Genomic DNA, 17,044 nt, shown 5'->3' with positions numbered 1-17,044 from the left:
AGCAATTTTAACTGAACAAACAGATAAGGTGCAAGTCCATCACAGCATAAATAATTAACTAAAATGTAACTGCCAAATGAAAAAAATACAATCTCAGACGTGCTCTATTAAAAGCAGATTATGGCTAATAACCTTTATGATATATTGCCGGGTAGACAGGGGCAGGTGGGTCTAGCAAGGCAAGGGTGGCACAGGATAGAGAGACGTACTGTAAATATCCCTGATTTTGTGAGATTTCATAACTAAAGCAGCAAATCATACCAGTTCTGCTGACATGAAGACCAAGGAGCTGCCAGTGGAACATTGAGATGTTGTTGTTAGAAGGGACAAAACGCTGGGGAAAGTTAAAAAATGATGAGCAAAGATTAACCTTCTGAAAAGTCCTGTGAAGTCCAAAGTAACACAAAGGAAAAAAATGGTGCTATCAAGATCAGGCTAAACTACCACAATAAGAAACTGGAAGTAAAGCAATTGTCACAGAATTTACAAAGAGGCCAGCTACAACACTGACAGAGCTGTCGAGGTTTTTGGCTGAAATGGAGGAACTGACCAACATTAAGTCAGGTCTGGAGTTTGCTATGTGACAAAATCTGAAACCTTTTGGGGGCAAATGTTGTGGTCTGATGAAATTAAGGTGAGCTCTTTGGCCTCTAAGCAAAATGTTATGTTTGGTAGAACGACTTCAAACGTCTGGTACAGTGGTGACTGCATCATGCTCCTGGGTTGCTTTTCATCGGGAGGTTGTTGCTGTCAAAGGTAGGCCCGGGAAGTATGGCCAAAGATCCTGATCACAGTATAATGTAAAATTCTGATTGTATATTTTATAAGACTGAAACCTATTTAAAAAAATAACTATGTTAATAATTTTTTGTGCACACAGGTATGCCACATATCTGTTGAAATGCTTTTTAATGGATTCAATATCAGGTATGCAGCTTCTTTTTTACTCACTCCATCACCAAGAGCACACAGAGCAAGACACATCCTTTTTCTACCTTCTTGACCTGTTTCAGACCACTAGCTTTATACATGCATACTTGTTAAAACATTTTTACAAAGCCCATCCACAAGGATCATTTCATTCTGTATACAGGATCAACCAGCATATCACCCAATCCTAACCAATGGCAACACGGAGGGAGCAAAATACATGAAAACCTTTGAAGGAACCTGTTTCAATCAGCCAGAGATCTGTTTTAAGGTTATTTGGGATAGACCCTGTTCCCAATAGATCTCTGGAATGCATGGGGGAACCAGAAGGAAGTGATAAGCACTGTCCTTCTGATTTCGGAGCCACCCTCCATTTGCCTGCTTGTACTGTATTACTAAGAATAATGGTTTCTGGTCAGACCGTATCTTAGTACAGATTTAGGGAAGGACCACATAGTGACTGGCCTGTATTGTTCTCATGCTCCAGACTCCCCTTTTGTCCATGTAGGCATGAAATTGGGCTAGGCCATGGAAATGTGGCTTGATGACCCTTATATTCCAGGCTTCCCTTAGGCTCTGAAGGCTTTGAGATTGGGTCCTGGAGTTGTAGCCTTCTTGCCTCTAGGCTTTAAGTTTCCCTTTTGGCCTGCTTTTTTTTATCAGTTGTTCTAGTTAAATCCATCTTTTTGTTATTTGGGTACAAATACCCGCCTCACACTGGGCACCTAAAATGTTCAGTTTTAAATTCAGTCATAGTGGTAACTAGAGTGAAGATTAATTTTCCAGCAGTACAATGACTCAAGGTACTGTATATCACAAAAACTACTAACGTCTACTGCAGACAAGAAGGTTTTTTTTAAATCATACAATTTTGAAAATGTGAGAGACCCCACAGATAACAACAGATTTCACTAAATGTTTCGTCCTCTAGTCTGTCATCGGTCACTGGAGCACACACTAGAAGAACAATGCACATAAACACATTTATATTTAAGAAAAAGAGAGTCCAGATCCTCTAAACCCAGGATCTTGCTGAATTCCTTGCAAACAAAAATGTGAACAAACTTGGCTGATGACAGTCAAGTTCAACTTGTTGTAATAGTGTTATTTTGTATTGGAAAACCAGAAATTTAAAAGATTTTTAATTTAAATTTAAACAGGTTGATGAAACTGTGACTGGGAAGACAGAGTCACCTTGGCTTGTCTGTCTTGCAATATGAGTTCCTCCACTTAACTCTCACTGGCTACTAGTCTTTCACACGTGACATCAAGATAAATTTTATAAACAAAACTTGATGTTTCCCCAATATTATAGGATTTGGAATCATATATATTGACCATCTTTAATATTAACAATTTAAAAAAGATTTTGGTGTGGTTGACAAGCTTGTAGGTAAATCATGGAGGTCAATATTGAGGACTACAGTATGTACCACATATTTTAGGACTACCTGCGAAAATGATCTTTTAAGACCTGACTGAAATCGATTTGTGATTGTCAGAAGGGTTGAAACTGGCCCAAAATTAGGTTGATTATCCAGTAATGTGTGCCTAAAAAAAAGTCAGTATTCTGGGAGGGCCAAGTCAGAACTCAAATTTGAAAGTAATTGAAAATATGTGGTATGACTAGAAAACTAACCTTAATCAAATTTGACATAGTTGGAGCAAATTTGCATTGAAGAAAAGGCAAAAACAGTAAAATCTAAATGTGCAAAGGTCATACTGACACACCCACGAAGACTCATAACTGTAACTGCTGCTAAAAGACTATTGAATGTACAAAATATTGGCTCAACTGAGTTGATATTTTTGTAAATATAAATGTAAACAATTTCAATGTGTTAAAATTTGGAGGAATAACCGAAACAAATAATGAAAAGCATTCAAGGGGTAAATAACTTTCTGAAGACGCTGTATCTCTCTAACCTATTAGGTGGTAACAAACAGACACTGAGTGGAAGGAGTAGGACCGTGTTGCCCTTCTGTTGTCCATAGTTGTCATATTCTCAATTTCTTGATTATTGCTGTTTTTACTTAATATTTATGCATTTTCTTTGAAACAGTTCATTTATTTTTATATTACTAATTTTTGCTGATTCTAACTTTCATTTTGGTATAAACTGGCCCTTTATATGTGTGTGTGTGTGTGTTCACCCACTCTATCCAGGAATTGTTCCTGCCTTGTGTCCGATACTTGCTAGGATAATCTTCAGCTTTCACACGACCCTGCTGCAGATAAGCGGGTTTAGAAAAGGGATATTTTTAAATATGTGGGGTCACTGGTGCAGAAGAAGAAAGTAGCTTCTACCATCAAAGTTCACTATGGAAGAAGGCTAGTATTACCATCAAGACCAAAATTCATCTTTTTCAGACACTGATCCTGCCATTTCACCTGTATGAGGTCTGAAACATAGGCTATGCTCAAACCAGAGCTGAATATACTTGAGGTTTTTAAAATGCAATGCCTGTGACAGATCTTAAGTATTATTCTTTGCAATCCAATTTGAAACAAGATCATTCTGGCAATACGTGACAACTAACCAAGTATTGAAGTGGCAATTCAACTAAGGTGACTGAGGTGGTTTGGACATGTATGCCACATAAACCCCAGTCAAATATCATATTAGCGTCTATGGTGGCAACGGTTACAGTACTGGAAGGTACAGAGATCTTCACAAAAGAATACATGGTCCAAGCAAACTGAGGAGGACTTGAAAAACCACCAACATAACCTCCATGATGCCAAGGCAATTGCTATGGACCGCATAACATGTTAATGCATTATGAGTGAAATTCAAAACCCAGTGGCATCCACAGTAACATACGGGCTTTGATCTAGGGATCAAAAGACAAAAAAAAAGATGGAAGGATAGAAGGATGGATATTGGTATATATTGGTATATATGTATTATTTTTGCTTTTGATTTTGATCATTCCGTATATCTAATTTCTGCACATGGAGACCCTTACTGTTACAACTGAATAATCCACGGCCTGAGTGACTAATAGAAATACTTCACATTCAGCCAAATTAGAAGCAAAATGTAAAAAAAAATCTCAACAATCACAGAATACACAACTAGTGATTTTCATTCACAAGTATACCTTCACTTCTCTGAAAGCTTGCAGAAAGTTGTTGTATACAAGTATTTTACTCTGCGGTTTTTGGTTTGTTCACCGAGTGCTTTGTGAATGACTCAATACTAACATTGGTTCAGCTTTGAAACTTCTGCCATCCTTAACAAGGAATTTCGAAACAGTGAACTGCCACTTGAATTCTTTTATTAAGAAATATGCTTCTAGTAGAGCTTTAGTTTTCATTTCATGCTCAAGACTCATAATAAAATCAAGAGGATGAAGTTGCTCTAAGTAAACACTGAAGTAATCTTTCTTAAAAATGAAATTGCCAGATGTTACCACATTTGCTTCCCCTCAGGGAAACAGACTGTTCCTCATATCACGCAGGTACATATAAGATCCTTTCATCTATTTTCTGAACCTGCAGGGCACTCAGACGCACACATTCAGACAAACGCAAACACTATGAGCCAGGGTAGAGACATAAATAACTCTAATGTGTTTATCTTTGCAATGTGTGTAAAAGCAGAGGCCTATAAAAAAAGGACAAACAAATGGAGAATATGCAAACACTACACAGGTGGTGATCATGTCCATGTACTTGAGAGACTGAAGCGTTATCCACGGCAACACTCATTATAGACATAACAGACAAATAATATTTTTCCAGATGGATAGCCATATAAGGCTAAATGATAAGTGCAGCCAAATTCTACACACAATATATATACAGTATATCTGAGAATTAATTTAGACTCCAAAAACTACTTGCCAGACCAGCAAGTTTAAGTGTGGGGAGATTCTTTGACACGTCTGGTGCTTTAAAGGACTGCTACACAGTAAAATCAGTCTCATTATTTATAAAGCAGTCCATTTCCTAAACCACTTTTTAAAAACAAGAGGAGCCAGCACCTATATTAGGAACACCAGGAGCAATGTTGGAACTAATCCTGATTGGAGAGCCAGTCAACTGTGGGGCAAATTCCCATACCACACTCACACTAAACAAATTCAGAATTGTCTATCAACCTAACCTGCAAGTCTTGGAAGGAAAGGCATGTAGAATCCACAGAGACCATGACCTGCTCATCTTTATTATATTTAGTTATGTTACCTTCGACATGTCTGGCAAATATGAACAACAATAGGCAAAAAAGAGTCTGAAGGCACATATGCAGTGCAGGTCTGAACTTGAATTTGAGTTGGCTGTCTGACCCTTCAAGGCTGGCCGGTTAAATAATGTGGAGAGAAGCACGAAAGCAGACCAATACACACACACACACACACACACCTACTGCTTCTGTGTCTTGAGCTTACACAAGCACTGGCATGCAAGTCAAGCTATTATCTCCATTGCAGCATATCTTCAAGAAAACTGAGGCAGAAATGGATAGGTCTTGAAAGGATAACATAAGGGCCATTCCAGCAAAGAATGTGACTAGGGATGCAGGTACCAAAGACTATCACACACTATTAAAAAATACAAATGTGCTGCTTTTTATCATTGACAAAGAGCAGAAAGTAAAAACAGCAATGAGATAAAAAGATAAAATGCACAGAAGCAGCACCAAAATTTTATGTTCCTTCTGACTTGTGATGTATTTATTAATACAGAACATTTCATCAGCACTCATGCAATGCCTATAAATATTTTATCGGTAAACAGTGTGACAAAAGATGTAGTGATGTCAAAATGGTGCCACAGCCCATTCCACCAGCATCTGTCTGTATTAAACAGGGAACACAGATCAGCTTCACCTAATCAAAAAATGCAGCATTCCCTTACTTAAATCAATGGATTGAAAATACTGGCCACTGGTCCACTAGACATTAAAAACACAACATGATCACAGCTTTACTGACACAGAACTCTGCACTGCCACCTTCTGGAAACCTTTGGATTTCATGCTACGCCTTCCAGAGACCAGCCTCTCTCTCTCTGATGGCTTCAGTTAAATTATTTCAGCAGCACCCTGTACAGCTTCTGTGCTTACCACACCCTGTTGATGTCCATGAAGATACCCTTCACATTTGGTCAATGTCTCCCAGTCCACCTGGGTGTAAAAGAATATCCACCCTTTGGGAATTGGCATCCTTTTACAGGATTATATACTGTATATAAATATTCAGTATATATATATATATATATATATATATATATATATATATATATATATATATATATATATATATATATATATATATATATATATATGGTTGAAATAGTTTACTGTCAAATAAATGCAAAGAGTACGCGACACGTGTTTCGCCCTCATTCTGGGCTCATCAGGTGTACACACTCCACTGCACTCCCTCTCGGGAATCGAACCTCGGACGTCAGCGCCAGAGGCGATGCCCCTAACATTGCGCCACGGCGTGTGGTTCGTTTATTTGACAGCATGTAGATCGGGGTAATTACATTCACGCCATTCGTAGTCTGTGTCACAATCTGATTGTATGGGTGGTTACCTACCAGGTAACGCTTGTGGTTGGCCAGCAATCTGCTAACATCCGCCACGGTGCCCTCAGTTTGTGAGGAGCAGATCATAGAATGGTTGAAATAGTTTACTGTCAAATAAATGCAAAGAGTACACGACACGTGTTTCGCCCTCATTCTGGGCTCATCAGGCGTACACACTCACTGCACTCCCTCTCAGGACTCGAACCTCGGACGTCAGCGCTAGAGGCAAAGCCCCTAACGTTGCGCCACGGTGTGTGGTTCGTTTATTTGACAGTATGTAGATCGGTATATACAGTATATGGAAGTGAAGGTCTGTGATATGGTTTATATATTTGCAGCTAGTAATAAACAATGGGAGAAAATGATTCATGTACCATAAAATAGTTTTTTATTTCTAAATTTTCGACAACCTACCAGGTGTCGTCATCAGATGAAAATGATTAAACATACAGGAATCAAAGTCAATACATATATAGCAATTAAGGGGGTGGGAGTACAAGGGGGAGGTGGATCAATAAGGTCGGGGTTGGTCATAAAGTCTTTTTTATTATTTAGGTGTTCTGCTTTGTAAGCCTGCAAATGCTGGTTTCAAGTCCAAATGTCTGTTAATGGCATTTTCATTTGGCAGGTTGTCGATAGCTTAGGAATAAAAAAATATTTTAAGATACGTGATTCATCTTTTCCCTTAGTGGATTACTAGCTACCTAGTGGACCATAAGTTTCCATTCATAAGAAAAATAAACATTTTTTTTATGAAAAACCATTTTTATATATATATAATATGCTCTACATGACTGCCATTGTTTTGAAAACACATTTCAATACAAGTCCGCCACTGCTGATGAACACGTATTAGAACAGCTGGAGTTATGCTTGTAATGGTGTTGGTGATACGTTCCCTAAGATGATTTATGTTTCGTGTGTGATGTTCGTTCCATGTTTTCTGTTAAATTCGATTGCAACCATGCAGCTGCTTTCTGACCCGGCCATCAGTATGATTTCAATTCGTTGCTCTTTATTCAAACATATTTTTTAGGGTATCTGAAATATAAAAAGTAAAATGTTAAAAATCATATGTATGGAAACTTATGGCCCACCCTGTATTATATATATATATATATATATATATATATATATATATATATATATATATATATATATATACAGTGTATATATATATATATATATATATATATATATATATATTGTGGAGGATTGCCGGCTTCTTACTCCGGCCCTCACCCCCAGGCCGCCAGGAGGAGCTCTCCGGACAGCATGGACGTGCCCCGAGGTCCAGCAGGGCCTCATGGACTATGTAGTTTTTATACGCAGCCCTGCTGGATACCTTGGGGGCCACCAGGCGTCGCTGTAGGGGAGCTCGTAGGCTTGTATGTGCCCTATAACCCGGGAGTACGTCATGGTCATGTGACGGGAAGAAACAACGTGCTCACGGGGTGAAGAAAAGGACTGTTTACCCTGACCCGGAAGGAATAAGGAACTGTGGACTGATTGGGCAGGAACACCTCCGGGTCAGGGTGTATAAAAGGACTCTGGGAAGCCCAGTACATTGAGCTGAGCTGGGAGGTAGGGTGGCAAAGTGTCTGGGAGAGGAGGATTGGTATTGTTAGTGATTATTGAGAGTATATGTGTGGTGAGGAGTGTAGAGTGCTTGGTGCACAGAATTATTATTTAATAAATAATAATTACACTTTTATCCGGTGTTTGGAGTGGTACCTGAGGGTCCGAGAGGTGGATCGAGGGCATATCTGCGACAATATATATATATATATATATATATATATATATATATATATATATGGAAGAGAAGGTCTGTGATACAGTTTGCATATTTGCAGTTGGAGATCCACGAAGGGAGAAAAAACGAATCACGTATCATAAAATAGTTTTATTCCTGAGCTTTCAACCCCTATCAGGGGTCTTCATCAGAGGATAATGCTTAGACTTACAAGAATCAAAGGCAATATATAGCAATACATTCCGTGGGGGGGGGTGGGTGGAGGTGACTAAGTCAGTATGATCAAGGGGGGGGGGGGGGTTGTATCGTTTAATTATTGTGTACATGTCCTTCTTAGGTTGGCATATGCTGGATTTATGTCCAAGTGTCTGTTGATGGCGTTTTCATCTCCACCCATACAATTCAGGTCGGGACTCAGACTACGAATGCAATGAATACAGTATATACAATAATTGTATTTAAGTACAAGGCAGATAAGATGATCTTATGTATGTAATCTCCAAGGACGCAATGTGCAGACAACATTGAAGTCCAGCATCTGACTTCATTCAATGATCAAGAACCCTGTCTTCAATTCGAAGGCTCCAATTCACTTCAACACATTTTGCTTCCATGCACTAATCTCATTTTCTTTCTAGAAGTATTTATTTAACAGTATTTTACCAAAAATAAAAATAAAAACAAGTGTTTTGGACACGTAGATTATGCAGAACGAGTAGCCAGAGATTGTTTTCATGGACATGTTAATAATGTTGACCATTGTTTAGCGTTTGTACCCCACTGGTGCCCACTGAAGCCTGTTATATCAGAAACTTTGTTATCTCCGTTCTCCATGAAAACATGAAATTATATATTTTTTTCTCAATCATCACTACAAACAACATGGGGTTAGTAACAGTTTAAAAATATCACTTTTAGGTGGAGTATTCATTTAATGATAATGGAAACAAGAGAAGCGTAGTGGTTATCCAACACTGAAGAAAATGATGGTCCAATCAGTGGCCAGTAAGATCACTTGCATGATTTTTTATGCTGTTGATAGTATCGTACATGTCATTTGTGGCAGTCCATCAAGAAAAAGCCGCAAGGAAATCCATCTACCATTCTCCTTTCATGTTCTAAAGGCTGTTCTGCAAAACTGTGGATTCAAAGAAATGCCACACCCACCCTGTTCGTCAGACCTGACCTCATGTGACAACCATCTGAAGGGCCACCTCCACGGAACACACTACCTGTATGCCAATGATGAAAACAGCAAGTCGCCTACAAAAACACTGCTTACAAAAGCAATACAAAAAACTGAATGTGACTGGCACTGAAAAGCTTTACAAATATTAGGTATATTAGAGGTCATCAAGATATTGTTGAAAAATTTGGTTTTACCAATGCTTCTCATAATATGTCAGGCTCAAAACCTTTGATGATTCCTCATGAAAATATGTCAGATTGAATTTTGAGTAAATATACTTTGTACATCTGCAGCTATGACAAGAACAGAAAAGAGGTGGGCGGTGTGTCAGCATCTCAATCTTTCTAGCCAAACTTGGTGCCTCATATGCAGGAAGGAAAAACAGATAAGAATAAAGTTAAGATATACTTTTTTTTAAATGTTTGGTAAGTTTTGTAAGTTTTTCATTTATTACATAAAGGATATTAAGCATCTTTCCTGTATTTCTGAAGGATTACATGGCATAAGTCAGCTTTTTTTGTGCTCAGTAAATTCTTTGTTCCAGTGGATAGTACTATATAGTTCTATATTGTAAGTAACATTCAGTATATAACAGCCAGCAGCTTTTGGGTACTTTCTGATAAGCAAGGAGCCCTAGACAGTTCAGAGGCATGTCATTATGTTTCCTTTATTACTGTTTTGAGTGGTTTTAGAAAATGTATGCCTGTAGCCCTCAGCCAGGGACTGAAAATAAATACAGACAGATGTAACAATTGATTCTGATAACTGGCCACTGGCTAGGTGTCTTTTAGGATTTCAAAAAGGTTTTCCTCACTTACTGTTGAACGTAAGAATGAACAAACCACACCTGACACATTTTTTATCTATTTAATGTATAGCAAAACAGTATAAGTAAAAAGTAAAAGTATAGTATAAGGCTTCTCATCTCCTAAAGTAACCTAGAATAGAGATTGATGATTCATTCCAACAGGAAATAATATATACTGTAATCAAGCTATAAAATAAGGAACACATTTGCTCATAAAAAAAAAATCAACACCCACTGTTCATCCCTTTTTAATTAGCACCATAAACACCAGCCAAAATCTCATTCATTCGATTTCTTTAACAGTTTCATTTTAGATAGAACAGTCACAGCGGAATGACTCAAGAGGAACAAAAATATCCAAATTAGTAGGTTTAATTGTATTCTTCCTTCCATGCATCTCTTTCCCACAGCCAGCACTGGGGGTTATCCTAGCATTAAAAGGTGAAAGGCAGGAAACTGCTGTAATGGAGATCCCACTTCATGGCAGGGCATAATCATGCATGCGGCCACACCGGCTAAATTAGAATTGCCAAGAAAACAATATTTCCATTTTTTTTTTTGGATTTCTAAACGTAACACTATTTTCAATCTTTAAGGTCATATTGCACCTACACCTGCAGATTTTCAACAAAATAATTCAATTATCTGAAAGAAAGATCAAGCTCAAGGGTGTCTGGTGTAAGACCTACAAAATGTGCAGAATATGTCTTGTGCCTACATACAGAGTGATCCAAAAAGTGGCCTGTTATGAGCTTCTTTGATTGTGATTCTGAATAAGGATGTGTGGGTTTTGAAATGGTGGAAACTAAAGTTAACTGTCACCACTTAGTTTATTAGGGTATATTTAGCCCATACCTTTAACAAGGATAAAGATGTTTTGCAGTTGTTTGCACATGTATTTACAACTCAAGCAGGTTAAGTGAAGTACTCAGAGACACACAGTGGTTTACTAAGTCGTCAACTTTCCAATTTATAGCCCAGAGAACTCTTAGCCATAGGTCACTTGTGAAGACACTGAATACCTTCCTTGTATCTTGTTGAAAAGAAGATTACTAAGCTCTTTCTATGTCCACCCTCCTTATTAATCACTGGTCAGTGATAGGCAAAACACAGACATAGTACAAGAGCTGGATCCCAGGGTAGCAAGGGCACACTTGAAATCAGTACAGTACTAACAACACCCCAGCACTTTACTTCTTACAGGGCAGCATACAGGTACACTGTTTAGTGCTCCATCCTCACGGCCTTCTGAAGGTTCTGAATTTGTATCCCAGCTCAAGCAGCGTCTGCATCGAGTTTGCATAATCTCTCTGTGTCTGTATGGTCTCCTGGTTTTCTTTCACATCTCCAAGATAGACAGGTTAGGTTACACGATTAAGGTGTGCATGAATTTGTCAACAATGTGAATTGACATTTCTAGGAAAGACACCACCAGTCTTGAAGAAGAAGACTAGTTCAGAATATGATGGCAGTGCAGCCATACAATATGCAGAACATGAGCAGTACATACAAAATGGTCAATTTTAATTCATTCCTATTCATGACACTTACAATATATGACAAATGAAGCCACTGAGTTACAGTACATACCCACAAAGGTTTAGATCTACTACCTTAAGTACAACAGTAGACTCATTCAGGGTGTATCACACTGGTTCTGGTTTAGCATAGAAATCGAATTCATGAAACTGCTATAAGAACGTTTCATGAGTTTTTCTGTTGCTATACTCTTAACAGAGAAGTTAGATTAATTAAACCACGAAGAAGTGCAATGGTTAACTCACAGTCCTTGGTACAAATTCCAGCCTGCTTTGAGTTTTAGAGCATTCTGTCCCTGTTTGTGGTTCTTCTCTGGATTCTCATCCCTTGTGATGGACTCTCACCCTGGGTTGGTCTGTGCACTTTGACAAATTTTTCTGTTATGGGTTCCAAATATCAATGATTGCATAAAAAAATTCTAACTACATAATCCTAATTTTATTTAAACTAGGATATATAAAAATGTTAGAACTTAATTTGGTTGTTAAACAAAAATGTTGGATGGTCAATAAACACAAGCATAAAAAGGTATAACTCACATGCAGGCATTGGCAAACACACTTCTCTTAATTCAGGGAGCTAGAGTCTATCCCAGCAGCACTAGCTGCAAGGCAGGAAGTAAAGCTGAACTGGGCAGCAGTTTATTCCAGGGCAGATAGGCATACTATACATGGTCAATTTAATTTAACATGCTCATGTCATGGGGGATATTGAAGAAAATAACTCAAGAAGAATAGCCACATAGAAGAGAAGTGGACCTGGGATTGAAACCTAGGATTCTGTATTCCTGATGTGGCAACACTATTTCACAGTGTCTAAAATTGCAACAGAGAATGAAGATGTGGAAATGAGATGAAGAAAAAAATGTATGACATCCTTTCTTCCTTACAGCACAAAATAATTACAAAATGCCTTTCTGGAAGCTCATGCCTGCTCTCTCACAAAATACCCGACATATTATTTGGCTCCAGCTAATTAGGGTTCGATATTGCCTCATTTCTCGTACTGTCTCGTGGTTTTTGTTGTAATTTAGCTGACTCTGTTATGAAAAGGATGTACAGATGTGAAATTTTCCATGTCAATTATACAAAAAAACATTCAACACACAGTGCCACCTACATTTAATTAGGTTTAAGACTTCACCATTGTTCTTTAACCTACACACACTACAGTGTTGTGCTGCCACCACAAAATAAACCTGCATTCATACTCTATAAAATTTCAAATGACATACACTTTTAAACCACAGAAAATTTCCCATTGCTTCTATTCAAAGTTTTTGTGGTAATTTCCTTATTTTTCCATACACTCCCTGAATCATCACCTCTACTTGATACATGTTACTTCACCATTTTATATTGTGCTTCAGGTTCCAGCCATGATGATCTTTTAAAAACTGTGTGGTCTTTGACCTGAAATATTCTGTTTCATTCTGAATGGACTAAATTATAATATTTTAAGTATTATTTTCTTCTTTTTTTAATACATTGAACTTAAAAAGTAACATCATACAATAAAAAATAAACAATTTCAAGTAAAGTGCAAGTCAGGCCTGACAGTAAACTGCCTATGTTTAACTGAGGACACACAGATCACCAAAGTCCTTCTAAAGAGGAACATCAATTGTGTCATAAAACAATCAGCTTTGCAGTCATTTGCTTGAAACATTGTACTTAATTTGCTTGATTTCAGTATGAATGGAAACAGGTGGAGTTTATGTGCTATCAAGCAAGATAACAAAGATATGTTTCCATTAATCCACATACTGTATCAAATATACAATATAACCAAAACATAATTGCCCATTGGCTTTAAAACACTGCCTATGTCAGGTGGGCAGTGCTGCCACCAGAGCACCATGTCAAAGGCAGTCAGGAGTCACACTTCTGGGGGCTTGGAAAGCACCAGCAAAATCAATCAACAATTCACAACACATCTGTTATCCTTATATTTAGTTTTACAGCATCTGATTTATACAGTTTGGCTTTTGTTTAATTGTTTTTGCTCTATTAACAAAGCAATTATGTAGACCTGAGCAGAGCAAAGTGACTAACAAGTACTAGTCACAAATATTCCACCTGTCTTTTAAAACTCCCTTTAACTATATAGAAATCTTTTCAATGTGTGGTTATTTAGACAGAGTGATACAGTATACTGTATATATACAGGTTATTAATCCATTTACATAATAGACATAGGATGTTTATAGTATATGTAAAATGTATTTTCATTTATGTATATAAATTATAAAATAGTGTTTACTTAAAAATATTGTTTGTATTTTCATTGCAAAGATTACAAGTGGTATACATTAAGAAATTGTGTGAATACAGTTATGTATGTATGTAAAGCCTATGTCATTCAGCAAAACAGAATTTAAAGGAAAATTGCCAAATTCTGTTGTAAAGTACAGTATTTATTTTAATTCAGATGGAACTCACTGCTTAAATGGACAAATTGGCAGAAAAACACATGGACATATTTCCCATTGTAAAGTGGTTGATTAATAATAATACGGTGAACTATACAGTTCTAAATCCAGGTTTGCTCTGTGTGTGTATATACACCTTCTGATCCCTTTTCAAAATCAATGCTAATGATAAAAATTGTGAAGCTGGTATATTTTACGATAGATAGATAGATAGATAGATAGATAGATAGATAGATAGATAGATAGATAGATAGATAGATAGATAGATAGATAGATAGATAGATAGATAGATAGATAGATAGATAGATCAACAATTTAGGGAGGTGTTCACAAAAGGGGAAACTGCTCTACATGTATTAAACACACTGAAAGATCTAGTTGTTTGCATGAATGGGATAAAAACATATATAAACAATATACAGTATTATATAGCATGTGCAAACAGGACAACGGTGGGTCTGAATTGTCTCTTTTTTATTTATGCTATGAGAAGTCAAGCAAAATGTCACCTTTTATTGGCTAACTGAACAATATGCAAGCTTTCAAGGCAACAATCTGTAGTTAAATTATGCTGTAATACAGATGTGCTAAAATCTGCCTTTTTAAGCTACACAATCCAGCCCTCAGAAGTAGGAACAAAGTTTGGAAGAGATGCCATTCAAGAACAGGGCTCGATGATGCACACACCGAAATCTGCCCACAGGCCCAATTTCAATTTCCCCAAGGTTAAATGTCTTCTGGAATGTGGAAGGGCAAGAGGCCAAAGTCCTTGAATCAAAAACCTGAAAATTCATGTAATTATGGGTGGCATGTGGAAGAACTTCATTCAAGATTTGGTGAGGTCAAATATTTAAATACATGCAGTGTACTAGAAAGAGCTCCAAGCCCTTACACCCCTGCATTAAATTTACCAGGTCTGAGAATTTATGTGTTTCCATGTAACATAACATTTTCCAATCCAATATTGGGGCACGAAGGCGCATTTCCGGCCACATCGGGCACAAGACAGAAATGATTTCGTTACCTGGGCCGCACATGAACACACCAACACTTCATTATGGGCCCATTCTGAATGGCCAGTTACAGTCAAATGCCCGATTTGGGGACTATGGGAGTGAAAACCGGAGTACTCAAAGGCAAATCAACTCATACCTAAGAGAGCTGCGCGAACAAACGTCAAGCAGACGATCACTATTTTTCAAGCCCTGATTTCTGGAGGTATCATAGTAAGGCAGGTTTACGAGAAGTCCTTTCAGCTACATGCTGTAATGTGCGCATTAGCTAACCACAGTGCATCTTCATTTACTGGCGATGTGGCCTATGCAGGCTAGCGGGGTTTCTAACGCACACATCAGCCTTTCGGGATTTCCGCTCAAGCCCTCGTATTTATTATCCTGCTGGAGCAGGTGATCGGCGCACATATATCCTCTCGGAATAATCCACACTGAACCGGGGTGTCCCTTCGCTCATTCGTTTTACATTTTGTTAAGAGAAGCGTCGATAAATAGCGGTGTTGAGAAGCCCCCTTAATGCACACTGACAGGTACGCGCGCTGTCATCTTGCGTCCTAGAAGGAGTACTGAAACCAGAAATGTGTCACACGTACTAATTCGCCGTAAAATACCCCACTTAATCCCCGAATACACAGATGTAGGGTGATACACGGAAGGTATTCGCCAAAGTCGCCGTGCGGATATGTCAACGTAGCGGAATGGAGAACGTTCAAGGATCCGTTAACTGCTAGGTCAACATGGCTTTAATAATAAAAAAAACTGTTATTAAAATAAATCACAAAAACAAAACACCAGATACTAACCTGCTCTCCGAGGTCGATAGCTATATTGGTAATCGCCAATGGAACCAGAAAGCGGATCAGAGGCCAGTAATGCGTGAGTGCCGGGAATTTCACCATAGTCTCGCTTGTACGATGAGCCCAAATACATCTGCTGTGCTCGAAACGCCGATAGACACAATAGTGCAGCTCCGCTTCGTGTTTTCTAGCAGGAATCCAAAAAGATCTGGTCCATCCCTGCCCTCCTACACAACAACAGCATCAAAAACAATGATCTGCCGCAGGAAAAAAGAGGAGGTACGCTAGAAATTTCTGCTGACAGCTTTCCCATTGTTCATTGAGAGGCGAGAGAGTGAAAAAGAGAGAGACAAATAAAAAAAATAATAAAATCAGACAGGAAAAAAAATTATGATCTGATCATTACGTCCTTGCGTATTTGGCGGTCACAGGGAGCCAGCGGTTATGGTGCGCCTGCCTGCTTAGGCAGTAACACCCTGCGGTAGCTGGAGCAGCCGGCTCTGCGCGGCCACTTGAACCATCTTGCCTTAGCACGTGGGACTGACACATGAGGAAACACCCCCTTGGCTGACGTCACTGCTAGCGCCTTGTCTGTAGCTTTCCCAAAAATGTACAAGTAAGTAGCACGAAAACGGTAAACATGTTGAAGTTTCTTTACAAACGTGTGTATTACTAAAGGTAAACGATTCAAATGCATTTTTAAAACATTCGGATGGGGTTTAAACCATTTTGAGATCTGTTTTGGTAAACGGTGTCTAAATACATACGATAAGTAATTCACGTATGTGAATCCAAAATATTTGTCAAAATAGAAAAGAAAAAGAGATTTGGTAATTTCTCACTGTTGTTTAATCGATGTCAGTACATCTGTCATAACATAAGTGATGGTTTAATGCAGTCAAAAACTAGACTAAAACTTGAAACAACTGGGCCTTTGATATTGTAGTGCTTGTTTTTTTTCCTTTTCCACATATATTTTTATATACTTAACATTACCATGCATTTTAATTGTGCCTTTCCAAATATTCAAGGATATATTGCA

The 17,044-nt window shown here is 38.1% G+C and overlaps 1 protein-coding gene across 1 annotated transcript in view; it reads right to left on the bottom strand.

Moving 5' to 3' along the window:
* ankhb (ANKH inorganic pyrophosphate transport regulator b) overlaps positions 1–16,530 on the bottom strand; it is a 199,316-nt gene extending 182,786 nt beyond the window's left edge. Inside the window, exon 1 of the mRNA XM_028803795.2 lies at positions 16,009–16,530. Coding sequence (XP_028659628.1) covers positions 16,009–16,104 — 96 coding nt within the window. The 5' untranslated portion in view covers positions 16,105–16,530. The remainder of the gene's footprint in view (positions 1–16,008) is intronic.
* Positions 16,531–17,044: the final 514 nt, after the last annotated feature.

The sequence above is a fragment of the Erpetoichthys calabaricus genome, chromosome 6 (genome assembly GCF_900747795.2).
Source record: "Erpetoichthys calabaricus chromosome 6, fErpCal1.3, whole genome shotgun sequence".
Lineage (NCBI taxonomy): Eukaryota > Metazoa > Chordata > Cladistia > Polypteriformes > Polypteridae > Erpetoichthys > Erpetoichthys calabaricus.
This window is presented reverse-complemented; position numbering and strand designations above follow the sequence as displayed.